General features: G+C 39.6%; 1 protein-coding gene across 1 annotated transcript in view; it reads right to left on the bottom strand.

Annotated features, from left to right (window-relative positions):
• Positions 1–24,293, bottom strand: part of LOC120634480 — a 122,119-nt gene that overhangs the window by 10,266 nt on the left and 87,560 nt on the right. The window contains exons 3-4 of the mRNA XM_039905101.1: positions 18,202–18,318; positions 8,318–8,414 (exon numbers count right to left, since the gene is read on the bottom strand). Coding sequence (XP_039761035.1) covers positions 8,318–8,414; positions 18,202–18,318 — 214 coding nt within the window. The remainder of the gene's footprint in view (positions 1–8,317; positions 8,415–18,201; positions 18,319–24,293) is intronic.

Raw genomic sequence — 24,293 nt, 5'->3', positions numbered from 1 at the left:
GACTGACTGACAGACAAACACGCAATACTCACTACACAAATCACCTATAGTAATTTACTAAACTTTTAAATACCCACAAAATTGTAACCTATAGATAGCAAATACGTATTGAGTATTGAATTGTATTTTTACCACTTTACACTTAAAAAGCCATAGCAGATCAAGAGCTCTTTTAAAGAATTTGCTACGGGCGCCGCGCTTGCTTAATCAGGCACTGACTAGGACACCGTGAGGTATATTGCATCGTCTGGCGTCTCATCCAAGACTAAAGTGTGTCGAAAATGCACCCGTATTTGTGTCTTAATACCCACCGGGACAATGTCATGATATTTATTTATTTATTTATTCGCTTTATTGGACACCCCAAAAAAAAACGGTTTACAAAAGGCGGGCTTAATGCTAAAGCATTTTCTTCCAGCCAAACTTCGGACAAGCTAAACGAGTGAGGGTGTGGCCAAAAACTTTAGGAATTATATATAATATAAAAGTATATTTACACATGTAAAAATACATAAATATGTACTGTATATTTATACATAAAATTTATAGACATACGTGTACATGACGTGTATTCACAATTTAAATATAATGCGTGTAAAGAAGAAATTATAGAGACAAGAATGCGCACGTCCCTTAAAATTGGCTGTAAATAAAACTTAGTTTTAATTATTTCTTAAACCTATTTATTAAATAACACAATGAAGTTAGGAAAAAAAAACAACAGAAATACAAAGACAGAAGTAGAATACAAAAGGCGGCCTTATTGAATAGTAGCGATCTCTGCCAGGCAACCTTTGGATTAGGACAAGATGAGCGATTGCATACAGGTGGTGTAAAATTATTATAAACCTACATTCAAGTAGCTAAATACAAATACATAAACAAAATTGCACAAATAAGAACAAAAAAAAAAAATATTATGAAAAATATTATAAATAAATATAAAATAAAAAACTAATTTTTAACTCAATCATACATAATAATAATCATACATAAATACTTATGAACATAATAATACAAAATAAAAATAAACAGAATCAAGATATAATAAATGTCGTTATTGTGCGAGATAATATGCTTTCACCGCGTTTTTAAACGTTTCAAGCGATTTTGCCTCACGTATATTTAGTGGGAGCGCATTCCACAATTCAATAGCTTGCATTGTAAACGAGAGTTTATAGAACTTGGTCTTGTGAAAAGGCATGTGAAGTGACAGCATACGACATGATCTTAAATCAGCAGGCAATCCATCAAAATCAAATTTTTCCTTCAAGTACCTACATGCCGGTCTGGACATTGCAGGTCGACGTTGCGTGGAAGGCAAGTGATGGAGTTGCATTTGATATCTAAGTGTATTTCTATTGCATAGATCAACATGAAATTAAAAGTCCAAGTATCATAATGCAATACATTCGTTGCGTACGGATCAGTTTGTCTCTAGAATCAGTTTAATTCTACCACAGAATAGCGAGACACCGTGAGCGGTGGCATTCTTTTGTGGTTGATATTCCATCAACACGCACGAAACGTCGATGCGATGCGTCCGCCTGGACAGCTTCTATACAATAATATATATATTTGACTATCCGTCCTCTCGTTTCGAATTAGTACGAGATGTCCCCCTCCTCCCAACGAGGGGACAAAAGTATTGCTTATTCCTATCAGCTCCCGTAAGAAAACCGCCGGAAAAATAGTTATATCTGTCCCCGTGTCGGGAGCAGAGGGGCAGAGGGCACTTTTTATTCCTATCTGTCTGTCTTACCTCTCAGGGGGACAAATAGGACCTTAACATCCTACCGACAAAGACGTGCCGCCGGAACCGGAACGTTAAATCACTTAGATTTAACGTTCCGGTACGATGTCGCGTAGATACCGATTAAGGTTATGGGTTTAATATAACGGTCATATTCTCGAACAGATTACTCCGCCACAATCTTAGAATGCATAGTTACTTACCACCAGGTGAGATTGCAGTCAAGGGCTAACTTTTAGTGTATAAAAAAATTGAAGTTTTGAGTTTTTTTATATTAGTACCGACCCGGAGTTTTAAAATCGGCGGTTATTCATAACATCTCTTTGTGAGAGAGTGCACCTATTTTTGTGAACATACTTGTAAACTATAATATTTCCCGCATAGTTGGAAAATCGCCTAGTGACACATTGTCATGGAAATTGATAGTTCACCTTGTTTGGAAATCCTTTCTCTACAATTTCGTTTAGTGTCTCCAACTCAAAGCACAATATATGTAAAACGTGTAATAGTACAAGTATATTTCATAAGGAATCACCCTGTGAAAATATTAAATGAAAAGAAGCATATTTATTTTTCTATACAAAAGAATTTATAACATTCTTAGTGTTTACTTATGACAACCCTATTGAAGATAAAAGACCGACACGCGCATTGCACCTACGCAACGCAACGCACACGTTATAAAGAGACAGGAGAAACATGATTTTAATTTTGCATGTGATGTTACGGCTGTATCTGATTTCTTTAAGTAAAGTAACAGCAGAGATACTCAAAAGCTATTAGGTTTTCGCCGTCACAGATACTGTACATTATGTACCCCTAAAGCCTGTAAAGTCTTTCGGCTTTCATTCACACGATGTATATATCTATAGTAAAAACATAAAGGATATTTTCAGTGTGGGCTCTTATACTGCTACGTAGGCAATGCGCGTAGGTTGTAGGTAATGACCTAAACCGCAAGTCTCGAAGGTCAATTGCTCCATTACGTACGCATTATTATCGCGGATCAGTAGGGCTTCTTAGGGAAATGTGTAAGTGCTCGAGACAACTACGCGTGCCATTCTCTAAATTTGTTTTTTTTTTTTTAATTTTAATAGTTTACGGACTAAGCAGATAGTTTACCTGATGGTAAGTGGAACACACAACATATAAATATAACATTTGACAAAGCATTCAGGGCTACTCACGCATAAGTAGAAAGTAGAAGGAAAGTTAAAAGGCAGTAAAAAAAAAGCAATGTAGCATAACCATATCACGACAATCGTGAGCTGGGACTTATTCAGAGCAAAAGTCGCATAAAGAAGTTCTCTGACACCATGTCAGAGGATAACTGGGTGCGAAACATATACAAAAAAAACCATGCAGGCTGCATGCAAGGAACAAGCTGTTATCCGCGACTTCTCACGCGTTTGTTTAGGTTGCATAAAATCCTGATAAAACCGTTTAGTTTACCAAGATTCTAGATGTAGTTATTAAAACAAGCTTATTTTGCCGCCAAGCAGCATTAGTGTGTTTCTTAAAAACTACGCCTCAGCACGGTTAGCATGGGCAGTAATATCCCCGGGAAAGGATAAAAACGCATCTTCTCCCACAGCTTTATCAACTCCCCGAGGACTGGCGCACAAGTGGAAATAATATCCAAATTATGTATGTATGTATGTGATCCTAGAGCGGGCAGTTATCTTGGCCAACGAATTAGTTTGGCCATCCAAAGGGGCAATGCTGCCAGCATCTTAGGAACTGTGCCTCGCTGCGGTGGTTCCGGGGACGTTTTAGATTTTATTTATTTTTAAATAGTTTACTTTAGGTTATATTTATAAAACAATTATTTTAAAGAATAAATAAATAGTATTTCATCCCGTTTATAATGTATGCGTAATAATCAACAGGGGTAAACTTTTCCTATTCCATGTTCCCGTGTTTTAACAGGTGGACCCAATATCCCTTGTCGGGGTATATAATCGGGGGATATATTTTTGTCTCCTTCCCGTGCTAGCCCTGCAGATATATAAACACAGGATGATACTTTATAGGACGTATTCCTTGCCTGCCCGTTTTCCGCTTATAATCTGCTTGGTCTGCCAATTATTTAAATATAAAAAAAAAACACAAAAAAAAAGATAAAAATCCTATGTCCAGGGTACGGGCTATGTACTCGTACCTATATGCAATAATCCAAAAGGACGGATGCAATGTAACCATTCGTGCAACCAACCATCAAACGTAGTTAAAATAATTAAATAGTTCAAACAAACTAAAAAAACACGCTTGGTATAAAAAACTAAACTAATTTCTTTCTTTTAGTTTATTCATAATAGCGATTTTTTTTAGTTTTTCTTGATCTATTATTTTTATTAGAGCAAAATTAATCGGTAACCCATCCACCATTAAAGATAAAATATTTTTTTTTTTATTCAGTGTGCCCGTCTCTCGAAATGCAAGTTCTAATTATTATTTAAAACAGGCCATCAAAAAGTAACAGCTAACGCCCTCTACCATCTAGTAGCTTAATGTTTTCTGTGGAATTTGTTAGGTACGCGAACGCCATAGGTTTTTTACATTTGGGTCTAGATGGCGCTGTAGTAATTAGTAAAAAATCTTATTTTTTATATTGAAAATTGGAATAATCTTTTCAGATTAGTGTATTGTCATCGGTCCTCGATATGTCTACAAAGTTTGAAAGAAATCTGACCGTTTAAAGTGGGTCAAAATCGCGCCCAAAGAAGTCGGTTACAAACAAACATACAAGTGAAGCTAATAAAAGCTAATAAAGCGTGTAAAAAGACCAATTTTAAAACTTTTTCACGTCATCGCACCATTTTTGAAACATATTTAAGGCGTTTTTCTCATTTAATTATTTCCGTACGAAAGAGTTGAAAGTTAATAAGAGAAATCGCTTTTTATCCCGTTAACTACTTGTATAAAAGAAAGCTTTGGCGCAATGCAAATTGCTGACAATTGCTTTAACTCGCTCTTTGACGTGAGCTGCCATTGTTGCTGCCGATTGCCTTTTGTTGGCAATGTTGCCATTCATTAAACATTCATGAAGCTAACAAAGTACAGCTACTTTTATTGCCACTTCACAATAAGCTCATCTGTTTGAACCAAGAAATATAAAACAATTATTTATATTTTGCACACGTTATCAGAATTCATTTATTTCTTTCACATTTGTTTTATAAATATAACCTAAATGTAATACTAAATAAAATCTAAAACGTCTTCGAAACCACCGCAGCGAGGCACAGTTCCTAAGATGCTGGCAGCATTGCCCCTTTGGATGGCCAAACTAATTCGTTGACCAAGGTAACTGCCCGCTCTAGGATCACCGGTTGACTCGATAACCCTTTTCGATAATTCATTACACTTTATTTAGATAGTTTTAATTACATTATCCTCTGCGAAAGGTAATCATAAATTGTATTGTGATTATATGTAACCGTGGTTGCACTCGCGTATATGAGTGTAGCCATAGAGTGTATATTTATAATTTCTCTGATTTTAAAATATACCTAGTCCGACTCCAGGATGCATTATATCTTCGTATTCTTACGAAAAGGTTGGTTAAGCGATTGAGTCAATCATGGGTAAAATATACAAAACAAATACTATTATGATTACCGTGGGAACACTTTATTTTTCCGGGATAAAAATTTCTTATGGTATTCGGGTTATTGGTTAAAACGTACATAACTCCGAAAAGAAAGAGGTGTGTATCTTGGTCTAACGACAAGGCCGAAGCCTAACCCACTGAGCTGAGGTATTGAATGTAAATATACCGAAAAAAGTTAATAATGAAATCTCCACTTTTTGTCTCTGGTCCTCTATAAAACATGTAAATGAAAACCGAAATAATACTTCATAAGCTTTAGAGCTCCATTATGTACTGTTTCTAAGACTTTGAAATAGTTTTTCTGTAAGAAATCAGATCCAGCCCTAACATCACATGCAAAATTTAAAAAATGTGATTCCTGTTACTTCATAAGGTACGCGTCGCGTAGCGTTAGTACTATGCGCGTGTCGGTCTTTAATTTTCAATAGGGTCGTAAGTAAACACTTCGAATGTTTTGAATTTCTTAGAATGGGAAAAAATATTCACTTATAATACCACAAGAGCTTCAAATTGTTTGCAGGGAACCTTGAGGGAAATGCCAGATAATTTTGAAGCTCGTGTGGTATTCGGGGGATTATTTTTCCGTCCCAAATGTCGGCCAATAGAATTGCACCATGAGACGAAATGTACAGTTAACAAATAAGAATTTCATAATGAATAAATATAGCAAAATATATATAGCAACTACCAGAGAAAATTTTCAAAAAATTATCAGTATAATACCATGTAGGTTGTACCACGTGACGTCGAATGGTGCAATTCTATTGGTCGATATTTGGGTCGGAAAAATAATCTTTTAATTAATACTTTTACAAGGTGATTTCTTATGAAATATTCTTATGCATCGTTCAACATTATTTCGTAATTCGGTTAAACGTTGTATACATACCCATCAGCGATCATAATTATGAGTTAAAAGCGTTCTAAGTTAGTATTTGAAGCTTTAGTTGATTAAGCCTTACCAATAAGCACTTTATGAGCGTGAGAAGTGGAATAAGCAAACGTTATTATTGTTTTTATCACGATAGCAAGTCGTTCAAAAGTCAAAGGTTAGCGGGATGCAAATTGCTCGTTTTGTTTTGCGCTCTTTGACGAGGGCTGTCTGTTCCTTTTTCCACTTTGATGTTGCTCATAACGCGTTATTTTTAAACGTCTAAAAAGTGTTTTAAAATAGGCAAGGTTTCAATGTGTATTTTTTTATTTTGGTTGTTATGTGTACAAAGATTTCTTTTGCGGTTTCTTGGGCGATTTTGGTGATAATTATTTAAGCACTAATGTGCACAAATCAATGTCAAGAAGATATTTTTAATGTAGTAATTTTTTTTGTTTTTTTAAATGGAGTCAAAAAACTATTTATTTTAAATCAATGGCAATTATGAAAGGTTTCAAAGTCAGATACACGATTATAACTAGTTATTATCATACTTACAATGGTAGATAGTTTTAGATACAATTCTTGGTATTAGAGGTAAAAATACACTGCAAAAAATTGGTTGCCTGTAAAGTCGGTATACGGGCGAAAGTTTTACGTGACAACGACTTTGAGTGGTAAAATAATTTTAATGTGAATATTCATTCGTATAGTAGGAAGAAGGATGAAATAATAGTAACAATTTAAAACATTTATTTATACAAAGAATTATATTTAAAACATTAATTTATACAAAGAATCTCGCACTGAATTTCATATTAACAAAATTTTATTTTTACCTTTACACATACATACGTATTTATATACAAATATACATACATACAATAACTTGCAATACATTTGCGTACAATGAAACAGCGTTTACTACAAAGGGACGCGTGCCTTTCACTTTTTATGTCTGTCTCTCTCGCTCTTAGGCGGGCTAACCATGCCCGAGTGGAAGGGACGCGTGCCTCTCACTCGCTCTCATTGTGAGCGCATAACGTGAGCGGAGCGTAACGCAGTTTCTTGAAGTGTCACCCGGCAAACCAATTTATAAGACGTTGTCACGTCAAAAATATTCTTTTTTGTTTCCTTAAGAGATGGAAAGTATATGAGCATTCTAAAACTATGACCCTAGGTATTCTCTAGCTATACTTGTGCCTACAAACATCTCGGTTCTTTTTAGATACTTTGAGGTGTAAATGTGTTGATGATGGCTTTCCCAAGCTGAAAAACTTTTCATATTTTATTACATTGGGAGCAAAAGGAATGTCCAGAATACGGCATAAAATATAAGTTCAACCAGAAAGTTTTGTAGGTTTTTAAATTTTATTAATGGCCGTCAAATGTCTAGTAAATCACCATCTTTATCATCGTGTCAACTTCCACTGGAGGTCTTTTGAAGGGAGTTTCAAATACAATAGTCTTGTGTCGCTTCAGTCATGCGGCTCCCTGCATATCGTATATATATATATGTATATATATATATATATATATATATATATATATATATATATATATATATATATATATATATATATCACTCACTTGATATTGTCCACCTTTTCGCGGATCTACCAACGCTGCGAGGTCGACATTCTAGCACCTTGGGACCCCAACATTCATAGATTCTCTAAGCTATCTGCCCCGCTTATTGCCACTTTAGCTTCGCGACTCTTTGAGCTATGTCGGGAACTTTGGTTATCCCACGGATCTCCTCATTCCTGATTTTATCACGTGGTGTTACTCCAAGCATAGCTCTCTCCATCGCCCGCTGAGTGTCACTGAGCCTTCTTATGAGGCTCATAGGTAGCGAACATCTGTTCGAACTGTTCTGTTTATGAATTTTTATTTTACCTCCCGCACTTTTTCTATACTGAGAAACAAATCTTTACCTACTTAAAGTAGGTATATACAGAGTTTCTCTTTTTCACTTTTTATTATCTTACTAGATGTGCCCTGCGGCATCGCCCGCGTAAGTTTGGGAGGCAGTAAGAGGTATAATATATGATTACTACAAATATGATGTTTAACCTACCTCTCCATAATCAGGTGTGCGTACGACATTAGGTGGTGCTTTCGTAATGACCCGGCCGTACGCCTCGCGAGGGATGGACGGGTATTGATATCTGAATCTGTAACAAGAGAAAAACAAATACTTTAGTTTCAAAATCAGCTTTAAAACCTTTCGCAGCGCAGCGCAGGGTCCGAAGGAAGGTTGCGACAAACGTAACAAGGTAACTTAGTAAAAAAAAAGAAGTTTATTTGGGTAAATAAAATTACTTTAAACACTAATGGCTGGAGCCTTCTTTTAAGGGTAGTAATACTACCCTAAAAAGAATGTTCCAGCCACTAGCGTTCGCAGTAATTTTATTTACCCAAATAATTTTTTAATTTTAAATATGTACCTTATGTTGTCTCTTATAAACAGAGTAACATTTTCCAGAACACCATCCCCTTACTAATTTGTAAACATATGTAGGTTTGAATGCTTCAAAAGTTCCTGTGATAGACCCACATGAGTAAAGAATTTTTGAAATAGAGTTTGAATCTCTCGGTTCTCTTTTGCATTCAGACAAGGATTTCAGCGTAAGATTCAAGCGATATGTCCAAATTTTGGAAGTCTTTCTTTGGGCGGATAGAGCATTTTTTGTTTGAACAAAGACACGCTCTGTCGCGTCACCGTCGCCGAACGCTTTCCATGAGCTTGCATACTATGTATACAGATTTAGTTTCACTTCTATCTGTTTTCCCCAAAGACTGTGACGCTTTTTTTTTCCTTTTTGAACATTATTTGCTGGAAGGTCTATTATTAGTTACTCAGTTATTATTTAATGATATTGTAGGTTTCTATTTTAAATATAATTTCTAGTTTCATTAAAAATAAATAAAATGTTCTTTGAAAAGATTAAGACCTCCTACTCGGTATAATAATATGATATTCTAGGAAAGCTATTTCACTCCCTGCAAGGTTGGTATTAGCCCACGTGCAGAGTCACTCCCAATAATAAACGGCCATTCAGTAAACGCTCTTATTTCTTTTTCGATTATACAACGTGTAAATGGAAACCTTTACAAGCTTTAGAGGTAAATTATGAACTGTCTATGAGACTTATCTGTGAAACAGAAAACCTAATAGTTTTTAAGTAAATCACTGCCATAGTTTTTACTGAAAGAAATCATATACAGCCCTTACATCACATGCAAAATTAAAACGAGTCCTGTCACTTTATACCTAACGCGTCGCGTTCCGTAGGTACTATGCGCGTGTCGGTCTTTTTTCTCCAATAGGTTTGTCAAATGGTGATTCTTTATGAGATATACAATCTTCATCTTCCAATCAATCATCTTCCAATATTATTTTGTAATTCTGTTACACGTTGTATAAATCTATAAACTATATTATCTTTAAACAGAATTACATGCACGTTAAAAGAAAGTGTTTTTATAAGCGGGTAGTTACACAAATATTAATGAGCAAAAATATAAGACTAAAAGAAATATCATCGTTTAACGACTTAAAGTGACTTAGATTTTGATTCTTTTATATCAGGTAGTAGTTTATTAAAATATGCGCTCCTTCAATAGTACCTCCTTGCGGTTGCGTAGTATCTAACAACATGGTAGAGGTAATATTGAATTTCACACTGAATATATAAGAATTTCGTTATGAATGAATGAATAAATGAACTGAATGAACACTTTTATTGTACACCACAGAGAAAATTCACAGTTATTTTATGGTATTGTAAGAATCGGTGACAGCCAAGTGGTTAGGGCTTCGGCTTCTTTTCGAGGGGACCGAGTTCGATTTCCGGCATTTTTAGCTTTTTGAGCTATCAAATATCGCTTGCTTATACAGGACATAGTTAACGACCATGTTTCAGAACCATAAGGGCCTCATAAGAAGGCCCAGAACCACTCAGCGGGCGATGGAGAGAGCTATACTTGGAGTATCTCTACGCGATCGAATCAGAAATGTGGAGATTCGTAGAAGAACCAGAGTTACCGACATAGCTCAACGAGTTGCGAAGCTGAAGTGGCAATGGCCCAGGCACATAGTTCGGAGAAAGGATGTACTTTGGGGTCCCAAGGTGCTGGAATGGCAGCCAGAACTGGTAAGCGCAGCGTTGGTCGACCCCCAACAAGGTGGATAGACGACATAAAGCGCGTTGCAGGTAGCCGCTGGATCCAAGCGGCTCAGAACCGTTTAATTTGGAACTCCCTACAAAAGACCTATGTCCAGCAGTGGACGTCTATCGGTTGATATGATGATGATGATGATACAGGACAACATTATGCGGAAACCTGCATGCCCAAGAGTTCTGCATAATATTGTCAAGGGCTTGTGAAGCTTACCGATTCGCACTTTGCCAGCATTGTGGTAATTGACCTTAACCCTACTTACTCATACTGCAAGAAGCCCCTGCCCAATAGTAGGTATTAATATCACCATTTATGATCAAGAAACACGATAGTGTGTCAGCAAGTTCCAGCCAAGAATGAGGAACTGGTATCAGGAACCATTAAGAGCCAGTTTTTGAAAGTTAATAACTCAAAATCTATTTAACACAAACACATAAAATTTAGTGTATTTATTGAAACCCCTGAGATTATCTGGAACACCAAATTTTAGAAATATTTTTAAGGTAATAACGTCTAAAAATCGCCATTTTTAATATTGCAGTCAATAGAAAAAATAGCATATTTGAGCAAGCATAAACGTAATCTACCTACTTCTAGATGACCTAGAAAGTTGAAATTTGGCGTCCAGCTAGCTAGTTGTGTGTACAAAAAGGCTGGCGTCAACAATCAGTTATTTTTTAAGATTTATTGAATCTCAATTCTTTTGTCAGTGTAGCCGACAATCACCCATATTCTTCATATGGAACTTGGCATTAAATTCTTACAAAAATTATGTTTTTTAATGGACTGATGATCACAGTAGGTAATAACTTGAAGTATACAGGGTGCCGACCCTAAAACAAGCTAAAAAAGATATTGGTAAAGTATCAGGTAAATAGGTCAAACAACAATTTCTATTTTAAGAAAGTTCCATCCGAGATCTACAAGAACTAAAATGGATTCCCTATGTCAACTCCCCAAGGCGATTCAGCGAGCAATATTCCCAGTAGCGTCGCATATTTTCGGTGGCGAAGTTAAAAATAGATATCGAACATTCTAGACTAACATTGTGATGGAAACTTTTTACGTGGGGCGCATTTTGGTATCTCTAATAAAGAGTCTGGTGGCGAGGTGCGTGGGTGTTGATGTGCTCACATGTAAGGGTGGGAAAATTATATTTTGCGTTTCTCATGTAACATACTAGCGGTCCCCCGCGATTACGTCCGCGTATAAGGCAACTTTAAAAGATAGATATGTACTAACGCGGACTTTTTTTTAGAAGTTTGAACAACAATTTGGAATTGGAACAACTTTGTCATACATAATTTTATCGAAACTTTAACCGTATTCGCTCTCAAAAGAAAAAAACAGGATTTTGAAAAAAAAATGAGTAGTGCTATGCTCCTATTAGTTTTAGGGTGATAATATAAAGCTTTCCTCTATAAATGGACTATCCAAAATTGAAAGAATTCGTCAAATCGGCCCAGTAGTTCCTGAGATTTACGTACGTAGTTCGTTCAATCAATCTTCAATCTTTACTGTTGGTTCAAGTAAACAAACAAACAAACTCTACGGCTTTATATCTACATATGTAATAGGCAAAGGTAACTGACTGACTGAGGGGATGACGTCGCTCGCGTCCGTAGGAGTTACCACCCTGTCCTTCAACAGGGCCCGCCCTACACGTGTCCCCTGGGTGGTGCAAAACGAGCTGACAACGCCGAACAACAGGCGGCGGTTAATTATCCTGACCACGGTTACCACAAACCCTGAGGCATTAAATACCCTCAAAAACGGTGGCAGTAGTACCTTGGGAAAGTACTGCTAGTATTCTTTCCCAAATACCCAATCCAAGGTGTCACACGACCCGTGCCGATGGATGAATGGCTGATGGGTTAATCAGTCTTGAACGGAGTCTCCTCGAAACCGGGGCAAATCGAGGCAGTATCTTGCCCTTCGGGTCTCATGCGGGGCTCTGAGGCCTTGCGACATTTTATTTCCCTTGCTACTCGTGGGACTTGCATGGATACAAACATGTCAAATTTTCTACCATCCACCTCTGGTGGACTAGACCAGGAGCAGAGGAGTATGACTGACTCAGCACCAACTGGTATTTTCCAGGAGCTGGGGACGCCTAGTGACTCTGCACCAACTGGAACACCTTCGGCGCGGGACCGGGATGCTATGATGGAGGACGGAGGTCATACCACCTCTGCTCAGCCCTCGTGCAAACCTGCCCCGCCCGACAACATCTACTCCAATCCAGCGTTTAGACGCTTGAGTGGGGCAGGTAAAAAGAGAATGTGGAGGCTCCTGAAGGGGGGTCTCGAACTCAACGAGGCCATTCTTCAGGCAGGCAAACCTTGCTCGACTCAACCGGATGGTCAGCGATCTAACCTCAAGAGGGGCAGACCAGAGGACAACTCCCCCAAGGAGAAGCCGAGCAAGGCTCCAAAATTGTCCACTACACCTGTGAGGCGGGGTACTAACCCGACTCTCAGCTATAGGGACATAGCGGGCGCGACTAGAGTTGGCATCCGAAATGTGGTGCCAATGACAGACGCGCAAATGAGTTCGGTTCGTGCGGCCCTGGTCACCTCCCTGAACACAAAAGGGAGGTGCATGGACAACAGAGGCGCTGGACCGTCCTTTCTGGGCTTTACTCACAAGGCAGGATGGATTCTCGTAACCTGTGAGAATCAACGCAGCAAAGACTGGCTTGTGAGCGAAGTCCCAAATTGCAAGCCATGGCCTGAGGCGAACCTATCCATAATGGAGGATAGCGAGCTTCCAAAGCCATGGATTGCAACCACCCTCATTCCGGCGACTGATGCGTCCTCTGTCTCTGAGGCTCTGGACACCATCAGATACCAGAATGAGGGGCTTTACCCTGAACACTGGAGGGTCCTCAACGAGAAGGTCGACGGAGCAGGCATCATTGCTGCCATCTCCCTCGACGAGATCTCCGTTGAGACCCTCCGCGCACGTGACTTTCGGGTCAATATTGGCTTCCGGAAGATAGTGTTCAGGGTGAGAGGAGCCAATACTGGTTCTGCCTCGGGGGCAGCTGCAGAGGTGCACACTAACCCGGCGACTGCAGCACCTGGCTCGACTGGCCTGGGAGTGGGGTCGGCTGGGCTAAGCACCAGTTCGGCACCACCCGCTCCTGGCCCAAGCGGGCTGGGGGGCAGGAGCGCGGGGAACCAGGGGAGAGCAGTACCCGGTACGAGCGGACGGGGGGGGGGAGGTGCCGGCCGTAAAACTGGTAGCTCCTACAACCCTGTATCGAGCGGACTGGCGGGCTCTCATACTGGGCAAAACACCTCTGCGGCTGGCCGTAGAGGAAAGGCGGGCAAGGGGCCTAAGGGGGCTCATTCCGGCAGAGGGCACGCGCCCTCTCCAACGGGAGGAGGCTCTGGTGGACCCGCACCCGTCGTTAAAAGGGCCAAATAAATGGCGACTCCCGGGGCACCGGCGAGGGTCCTCCAAGCTAACCTTCACCACGCGGCCGCCGCTGCCGCGGTTGTGGAGAAGGTTCTTGTAGAAGGTAAATTCAACCTCGCCCTCATCCAAGAACCCTGGGTTTCGCACTCAAACGTCCTAGGCCTGAACGCTGGGGGTAAGTTACTATCAAATACCAACGGTTGCAGGCCTAGAGCTTGTATTGTTTTCAACAGAAACATTAACTTTTTGCCGATTCCAGAATTATGCACTGACGACCTGGTGGCGGCATATATTGACCTCAACAGCTGGGGGGGCAGAAGAGTCATCCTCTGCTCAGCGTATTTACCCGGTGAGGTCACCAATCCGGCTGTCGCCCTACTCCCGGTGGTAGAGTACGCACGGGCACACAACGCGGAGCTACTGGTGGGATGTGACGCCAATGCCCACCACGACGCATGGGGCAGCAGTGACATCAACGAAAGGGGTGAGTACCTTTACGATTTTCTTCTTGCAAACTGCCTTCAGCTCTTAAATAGGGGAAACACGCCTACTTTCATAACAAGGGCAAGACAGGAGGTCTTAGATATTACTTTCGCGACTACCAATCTAGCCAGGTATATAGAAAACTGGTTGGTAAGCGATGAACCTTCCATGTCGGACCATCGACACATCAACTTTGACATAAAGTCATGCTCCAGCATGGAAACAGTTACTTACAGGAATCCGAGGTGCACCTCTTGGGACAGTTTCCAAAACAAACTAGAGAGCAACCTGGAACTGGTCCCCAAAAGTATAAAGACCCGTGTTGACCTTGACCTTGCGGTGGATGCTGTCTCCAGAGGTACAATCAGTGCCTTTGAAGACAGTTGCCCGCTTAGGGTGAAGACCACACGGCGTAAGGCACCGTGGTGGAACTCGAGGCTAAAACGACTCCGAGACAAAACACGTAAATTATTCAATAGGGCGAAGGCGACCAGAGAATGGGACATTTATAAAAAAGCCCTAACTGAATACAATAAGGAGATAAGGAAAGCCAAGCGAGCATCGTGGAGGAGTTTCTGTGAGGAAATTAGTAGCCTGCCTCAAGGAGCGAGACTCCACAGAATGCTAGCAAAAGCGAAACCCAATCAACTGGGGCTCCTGAAAAATCCTAATGGAACCTACACGTCAAGTGAGAAGGAAACCCTAGAACTACTAGCCACAACTCACTTTCCAGGAGCGAAAATCGGGTACGCTCGAAGTACTATGGCATGCTCTCTCGGCCATCCAAAAGTTGAGGATTGGAGAAGGGCATCCATCGTCTTCAGACCTGGCACTGTGAGGTGGGCCATAAGCTCTTTTAACCCGAATAAAGTATGTGGAACTGACGGCATTACTCCCCTTCTTTTACAAAAGGGAGCCCAGTTGTTAGTTCCGCATCTGGTAAAAATCTTCAGGGCAAGCTACGCCTGGGGACTTATACCGGAACAATGGACCAAAGTTAAGGTCATCTTTATACCTAAAACGGGGAAAAAGGATTACGCACTGCCGAAATCCTTTAGACCCATAAGTCTATCCTCGTTCTTACTAAAAACGATGGAGAAAGTGCTTGATAGGTATATCAGAGATGCGTTTCTCATTGAGAGACCCATCCACGCTACCCAGCACGCATATTGCAAGGGCAGGTCCACTGAAACTGCTCTGCTCAGCCTTGTTGACAAGGTTGAAAAAGCGCTGGAGGATAAGGAGATCGCACTCTCTGCTTTTCTGGACATTGAGGGAGCATTTGACAACACCCCGATACGCACACTGGTGGGCGGTCTTGCCAATAAGCAGGCTGATCATACAACCATCAGGTGGGTAGAGGCGATGCTCTCCAACCGGAATGTAAAAATCGAACTAAACGGTTTCTCGGTTGAGGTGCTCACCACCAGGGGATGTCCGCAGGGCGGGGTTCTCTCGCCCCTGCTTTGGACCCTTGCGGTGGACAATTTATTGCACAAGATGGCTAACTTGCACTTTGATGTCCAAGGATACGCTGATGACTTGGTGGTCATTGTGCGAGGAGCATGTCAGGACACCCTCTCCCATCGCATGCAAAGAGCACTCAACACTATTGAAAAATGGTGTATAGAGAACGAACTTACAGTTAATGCTGACAAAACTGTAATAATACCGTTCACTAGGAAGCTTAAGATTGACAATCTTAAGCCACCCAAGCTGAACAACATAAGTATCCCATTCTCGGAAGAGGTCAAATACCTGGGAGTTGCACTTGACAGGAAAATGACCTGGAACTCCCACATAGATGGCGTACTTAAAAAAGCAAAATCTGCACTGGGGATCTGCGGTCGGCTGGCGGGGAACAGATGGGGTATGAAACCCAAGATAACCTTCTGGCTCTACACAGCCATTGTGAGACCTATTGTGTCTTACGCATCCGTGGTTTGGAGTAGTAAGACGATGCAGGTAAGAACCCAGAACAAGCTAAGCAGTCTACAACGCTCAGCCTGCTTACTCATAACAGGAGCGATGAGCACCACCCCTGGGGCTGCTCTGGATGCTTTGCTGAATCTCCCTCCTCTTCACCTACATGTTAGGAAGGAGGCGAAGGCTTGCATGTACAGGCTAACAAGCCAGGGTGTGGTAAACTGGATCTCACGAGAACTGAGGCATCTTCATAACTCAGTTCTTGAGATACCTGTTTTGGGGATGCCAACAGACTCAACAACTCCAAAACTTAATTTCCTCAGGCAATATACTGTGGAAATTCCAAACCGTATTGACTGGCTTGAAAACCGGATCACCTGGAAACCGGGGAGCCTTAAGTGGTACACAGATGGCTCCAAGTCGGGTAGTAACGTAGGATGTGGAATATTTGAAGAGACCACCAGGGTAGGGCTCCAACGTAACCTGGGTGTCTACGCCTCCATATTCCAAGCAGAGGTCTTCGCAATAATTGAATGTGCGGAAACCTGTCTGCTAAAGAACTACAAAAACAAAACTATTTATATCCATTCGGATAGTCAGGCTGCACTTTCTGCTCTATCTTCTGAGGTTCTAAACTCAAAACTGGTAGAAAACTGCAGACAATTACTGAATACTCTGGCGATAATAAACAGGGTCATTCTACGCTGGGTTCCTGGCCATAAGGGGATCATCGGTAACGAAATGGCCGATGAGCTTGCAAAGTCAGGCGCTTTGGAGAAGCAGATTGGCCCTGAGCCGGTCTGCGGAATACCCAAAAGCTTGGCGCAACTCACCCTTCAAACCTATTGTAATTACCACACACTTATTCGCTGGAGACAACTCCAAGGAATGAACCATTCTCGAGCGCTAATAAAACCATTTAACAAAAGGGCCGCCTCTGAGGCATTAGCACTCAACAGAAAAAACCTATGCATACTAGTGCGAGCGCTTACGGGGCACTGTGGACTTAATAGACACATGTTCAACCTAAAGCTGCAGGATACAGATCTATGTAGACTCTGTAAGGAGGCTGCGGAGACGCCGCTGCATTTGATCTGTTCCTGTCCCGCGCTGATGCATAAACGCAGCACTCTTTTGGGGAAACACATAATGCAACCAGTGGATGCTAAATCTCTTCCAGCAAGGAAAGTGCTGCTTTTCCTGAAGGCGACCAACGCTTGCTGGGAGATCTAGACAGCGGCGTCACAATAGATCGTAGCCGGTCGACGTGACACCAGGGATCAGACGAACCTGAGCCGCCAGCAGAAGAAGAAGAACTGACTGACTGAGGGACTGACTGATCTATCAACGCACAGCTCCAACCACTTGAGGGATCGAGCTGAACTTTTGCGAAGAGGGGATAATAGTTGGTATAAAATCCTTCATTTATCAATTTATTTTTCAAGTTGCATCCATGAAACTTTGATTTTAGGTTTTCGATTAAAAATAAAGAAATACGAGTTCAAAAATTCCACCCCCAAAGACATTAAAAAGGGGATGAAAATTTATATTAAAGTTTCTGATATAATAAGTAATTTTTTAAGTAATGTCAATTAAACTATATGGGCAAAGGTGACTGACTGACGTATCTATAAACCCAGGAGTCCGGGTCTAATTTATGTCCAGTATAGGCGATTACGACTTAGCTAAGATTGACTGAACTTGTAAAATGTTCTGATGAATATTGTAGAAGTTAAAACTAACACCGACGGGATCCTTTCACTAAGACTCTGTCCGTCAGTATGTCTGTCTGCCCGCCTACCTGCCCGCCTGCCTGTCCTCCTGTCTATCCAACAAGATTTTAGTCACCCGAGAAGTGAAACACGCATAATATGATACAGCACGACAATCGTGAAGACGTGGATTGTTTTAACAAACTGACTACAGTCTGTCGGTGAGCCTTACCTCGGTGCAGCACGTGGCATCGCAGTGTAAACCGGCCATTCGTTGTACATCAGGGGGTCGCGGTATGAAGTAACCTCGTTCATTATCTCCGGGGCACGCGCTTGCCTTTTCGAAAACCTGTAAACAAAAATAAAGAACCTGTTAGAGCTATTGAGATCAGCTAAACACTGCCAGTGGCGTGCATAGAGGTGCAAAGGGTATGCAGATGGTATAAAATGTGAAAACCTCCAGTATGTGTTCTAAACACTTAAGTGTAGGCTTTTAATAACTCTTACAATGTCTATTGTTACAGTAGATAAATAATTAAACTTTTGCAAACTATAAATTCATATTGGTTAGATATTTTATTTAATTGATTAGGATTTTTATAAATACCCTAATAATTCTTATTTAGTTAATAGATACTTAATTTTCAAGAAACAATTGAAATTATAATTGATTAAGAACCAATGTTCATGACATTGAGTTGTTGGGTATTAGGATATAAATACGAATGCATTTTCAATGCACTTCCGTCCTACATGGACTTGAACGATGCAAAGATAACTCCCGGTGTCTTTGACGTTTATCACTAACCTTAAGTTTTTTATGATTTTCTTTATTTTATATTATCTGCATACCCTGTGCATATCCTCTATGCACGCTACTGATCACTGCCTGAAAGTATAGTGCATTAAACCCTTGTTTAATAATCTATATGAAATGTTTGTGAACTCTAACTTCATAAACATATAGGCAGTACTAAAAAAAAGTATATGACACTAGTCGTAGTCATCATCATTTCACGGGTCCGCGGACCGGGCTTAGGCCGTAGTCCACCACGCTGAACAAGTGCGGACTTCGTAAAACCATCGCCCATAAACAGAGCAAGTATCGCAGGGCATCCAAGAGACACGTCCTCCCTGCCGCCCTGTGTCATGAATCTGAAGCGTAGGTGTTGACAGTGGCGTGCACAGGGTATTCGGCCAGGGTATGCATAAAGCAGATATATGGCATAAAATGTCATAAAATCCCCTCCAATAAGAGCTACATATATGTATAATAATTTGGGTAGGTCAAATGTGTGTAATCAGTGCTTTTGTGTGTGTAATCAGTGCTTTTGGAACACAGCAATGGTGCTACTTAATACTACTACTTTTATAACTACTACTACTACTACAAGTGGTGATAGACTAGTGGTAAGGACTTAAGCTTCACTTTCGGAGGGCCGAATTTTCTAAGTTATGCGCGTTTTAATCAATCAAAATTTCACTTGCTTCGACGCTGAGGAAAATAAATAAACTCTCATGAGAGTTCTACATGATGATCTCAAAGGTGTTTTAAGTCCACCAATCCGTACTGGGCCAGCGTGTTGGACTACGGCCTTAACCCCTTCTTATTGTGGGAGGAGACCCGTGCCTGTAGTGTGCTGGTAATGGGTTGCCTGATGCCTGAGAGTTCACTTTAATGTTCTCAAAATGCGCCTGGAGTCCACCAACGCACTGGGCCGTAACGCTTAATAAAGCGTAAATCGAAGATATAATTAAATATACAAATGAATTCGTATAATCGGCAAGGTTTATATTATCTAAATAACATTGTTGTTATTTAGTAGATAAACCTAATGTATAATAGCAATGGATGCGTTTGGTTGCCAGAAATAAGATTGTTCTGATTTACTTTTGAAGGAAAAATGTTGTTTTCATTCAATCCAATCGTAGCTTTCCATTTGAATGTCCATTCTGAATGAATGAATGAGTACAAAAGCGTGAACAAAAACACGACTCTGATTCTGTACCTATACTATTCAATAAAGCCTATGTTTAAACCCCAAAACGCAACAACGACGGAGTTTGATGGATGTTAAATATGTATCTTTGGCATCGTAGCTCTCGAACCGATGAACCGATTTTGATTTCGTTTTTTTGTTTAAAAAGGTGAATTAGTCTGAAGTCTTCTAAGCTTGATGAAAATCGGTCCAAGATTGCCGCCTCCATAAAATATGGATTATATATATTTTTTAACAACTCCCTCAATATGGTTCTCAAATGACAGGACTTGAATAGAAGAATGCTGTACACAACGATACATTTCATATCCAAGATGGCCGCCACCACAAAATTGTGAGTTACATTTTTTTTAACTCAATACGGTCATAAAATCATTATCTGTGTAATCTCTATAGTCAAAGTCCCTGGATAGTTCATCATCAGACTCATTAAATCTTACTCAGATCTCGAACAATAAAGACAACTATATCACAATCTTTGGTTCATTTACCATCTATTAAATAAGTTAGTGGGTAGGTTCGGACGTTAAAATAGTACACAAGATGTTTCAAATACATACGTGAAAACATGTAAAGTCATTCCTGTAAGTCACAAACGTAATCATGTCACTGTTGACGTAGTGACATGTTCAGACAGTTGACGATTGGATTTTTATATAGTTTACTGATAAATTTGTTTACTTTTTTTTAAATATAATATGATCAGTAAACAATACCATTGCTAGTGGGCCCAAAAAAACTGTCTACTTTCTTAACTTGTAAGTGCACCGCCGATTTAATAAGATTGGGAGCCCCAGAACTAGACTATGAAACTTCTGAATATAACATCCTCATTTTTGATTCACCAAATATGTCTGACTTATTATAATTCACATGTTCAGACACAATGCGAGTATGTATGTAATGTAAACAAATAAGTAGGTATAATATGGTAATGAATTTCGAACATCTTGTAATCCGTGATCCGTCCCCCGAAGGTCGGAAGGTCGGAGGGTCGACACATCTCCACACGTGAAGCTAATGACGCCTATTCAATAAGCATTCCTACTTTGTGAAGGGCCCGTGTATAAGGGCTATATAATATGTATTGGATTCGGTAATTATTATGTCGCCCTAAATTTTCCCGCGGCTCCGCCTACGTGAGATCCTTATAAAGTCTACCGTGTATATCCTACTAATAAGTAGTAGAGCGATTTGTGCTCGCTATTCTTATTTTTGCCGCTAAACAGCATTGTTGCAGTGCTGAGTTCCGATCTGAAGGGCGTGGCTTCCGGTGTAATTACAGGCACACCAACGATGCCACCAAAAATTAATGGACACAAGGCAGCATGCTCCTTGCATGCCCTGCTTTCTCTGCTATGTATGGTTTCCCACCTACTATCAGGTGTGTTTTTTAATGGACCTAGGTGATCATCAATTATTACTATACAAAAAAATTAAATAACGTTTTAATGCATCATACGCTTTTATAATATGATTCCTAAGGTAATTTTGGACCTACCAATGCATAAGTTTAAAGAATGTGTTAAAACACATTTATTACAGCGAGGTTATTATACAATTGATGAATTTCTTAATGACAAGGTTGCTTGGAAGCATCCGGCTCCGCTTTCATCTCTCACAAGATAGAAAAATGAATTTTGAAATGTAAATTGTTAATGTTGGAAAAGAGCAACTGCTGAGTTTCTTGCCGGCTTCTTCTCGGTAGAATCTGCCTTTTGAACCGGTTGTAGAGTCACTACACACAGACAGACTTGACGTTTCAAAAGTGCTTATATTAGGCCTACTTGAAATAAATGAATTTTGAATTTTTTGAATTTTGCATCAATGCACACCCAGTGCAAGAACCATGGGCAAGTCATAATTTAGGTTTTACTAATGGTTGCATGAAAGTTTCTGATTTTCTAAGTAATATTTACGGTCATATTTTTCTTTTTGCAGCAAGACATTTTTTTAAACCTTTGTAGTTATAATTTACCAAATCAAAAATTGAACTTAACGTGAGCGAAGTCGCGGCCAAAAGCTAGTCCTTTATAAAACGTCAACGAAAAATCTTTTGATAGTTAAATATAATATGGTTAATAAACGCTACCATTGCTATTGGATAGAAGCAGGCGTTACTTTGCGGAAATCCATGATATACTCACAATATAATTTAATTTTATTGTGTTTTTTAATTTTCTATACTCCGCGAAAAGCTGGAGAATCTGTATGGTGTAATTTAAAAATAAATAAATAATTTCTTCAATCCTTAACACTCCACACCAAACAGATCTATCTTCGGCAATGTATCCTCTACGCACGTTTCGCTCCGAAACCAAAGCATCCTCAGGACATGTTGACTTTACAATGAATAATTTAGAATTTTCATGAGCTACCTCTCCTACCTATTGCTACTGGGCCCAAAAAAAACTTACTAAGCATACTAAAAATATTATATAATATTGATTGTGTTGTTATTTATTCCATTTTAAGATTGCCCGTGACTGCCACTGGTGGTAAGTTAAAATGCAGTCTAACGTCCGTTTTCTATATTCAATTTATCTGAGTTGCTAAGCAAAGTGGTTTTTTTTCAAAATTGTAAGGATATTTTTTGACAATTAAAACATTTCTAAGCAACAAGTCTATAGATTATGGATAGATTTAATAAAGAAAATGGGCATAAGATCTGCTATCTTATGCCCATTTTCTGCTAATCGGTTTCGGGGTTATGGTTGTTATATAAAACCTGATCAGTTTTACGCGGCATCCTATAATATAGATATCATTCGATATCATTAAAAAACATATACGTATACTTCGTTATTCGCAAATACAATAACGTTGTGAGACGAAGAAAAGTATACGTTACAAGCCTCCAATACCTTTTCAAAGATTTTTTATAATATAAAGCTCGGACGATTTATAAGAATGATACGGAATGCAAAGGTAGGATGGTTTAATATTGGGATTTAAAGTAGTCAGTGAGTGAGTGAGTTAGTGAGTGAGTAAGTAAATGAGTGTATGTAAGTGAGTTTTTGATTGAGTGGCAGAGTGAGGGAGTGAGTGAGTGAGTGAGTAAATCTATCTATTTAATACGGCTGATTACACAAGGGTTAAATGCCAGCTAATCTACCCATACCTAATATTATAATTGCGAAAGTGTGCCTGTTTGTTACCTACCTTTGTTTGTTACCTTTTCCTAGCGATTTCAATGAAATTTGGCACTTAATATAGCTTGCATCCTGAAACGGAAATGGAATACGTTTTATAGTTGAAAAACATCCAGAAAATTTCCCACGGGTTAATCTAGTTAGGTTTTGTTTGTTTGCAAGACCTAATCAGGAGGAGATCCGTAGTAGAACCGAGATTTACCGATTTAGCACAAAGAGACGTGAAGTTTAAGTGGCAAGGGTTGGAGTCCCAAGGTGTCGGAATGGTGACATTGTATCGGTAAACGTAGTGTTGGTAGACCCCCGACGAGGTGGACAGATGACATCAAACGAGTCACAGTGAGCCTCTGGACCCAAGTAGCACAAGACCGTGGTATTTGAAACTCCCTTCAGAAGACCTATGCCCAGTAGTGGACGTCCATTTTTTAGTATGATGATGATTTTTAAAATCTCAAAGTTATTGCGGTATTTAGAAACGCGGACTAAGCTGCGATTTGCCCGTCTTGCCCGTGTAAGTAGAAGAATTAATATAAGTACTTAACTTTTTTGTATCGGCTGACTGAAAAACAGAATTTTAGTGTGCTACTATTTTATGAGCCAGCTCAATAATTCAATCAATGATCAAATTTTTTATTTGTAAAAATATGGCACATACATTAAAGCAATATTCTTTTATGGAGTAAAAAAAATTGTCAAAGAGCTATCGGCATAGGTATCTTTTAAATTGTAGGAAAATGTAATAAAATTATTTAATAATTTATTAAAAACTATTATGACAATCCAATAGAAATTCCCACGGTAGAGGCTTAATTTATTTGTAAATAAATTCCTGAATGCCTTTTTTCAAAAAAAATTATGTAACTCATACAAACGTTACAATTTTGTCAAATGCGAGACAACCAAGACGTTTTTTTTCTTTGTTTCTTTCTTTATATTTCGTTAATAACATACTGCCTTAATCGCAAACACGAAAAGTAAACGCGTTTACGTCACTAGCCTCCATTATACCTATTCGAAGGGTTTTATATTACAAGGCTTGATCGCTTTATGCGAATGATGTAGGTTAGGTACCTTCGCATTCTGTACGTTGACATGAGGAATTTCGCAAGTCATCTGGAGTCGAGTTGAAGAGATAACTCAAATTCAAGAATTCGCTTGGAGGCTTGATTGAT

This window comes from Pararge aegeria, chromosome 24 (genome assembly GCF_905163445.1).
Source record: "Pararge aegeria chromosome 24, ilParAegt1.1, whole genome shotgun sequence".
NCBI lineage: Eukaryota > Metazoa > Arthropoda > Insecta > Lepidoptera > Nymphalidae > Pararge > Pararge aegeria.
Note: the sequence above shows the minus strand (reverse complement) of the source record. Positions and strands in the feature narration are given on the sequence as shown.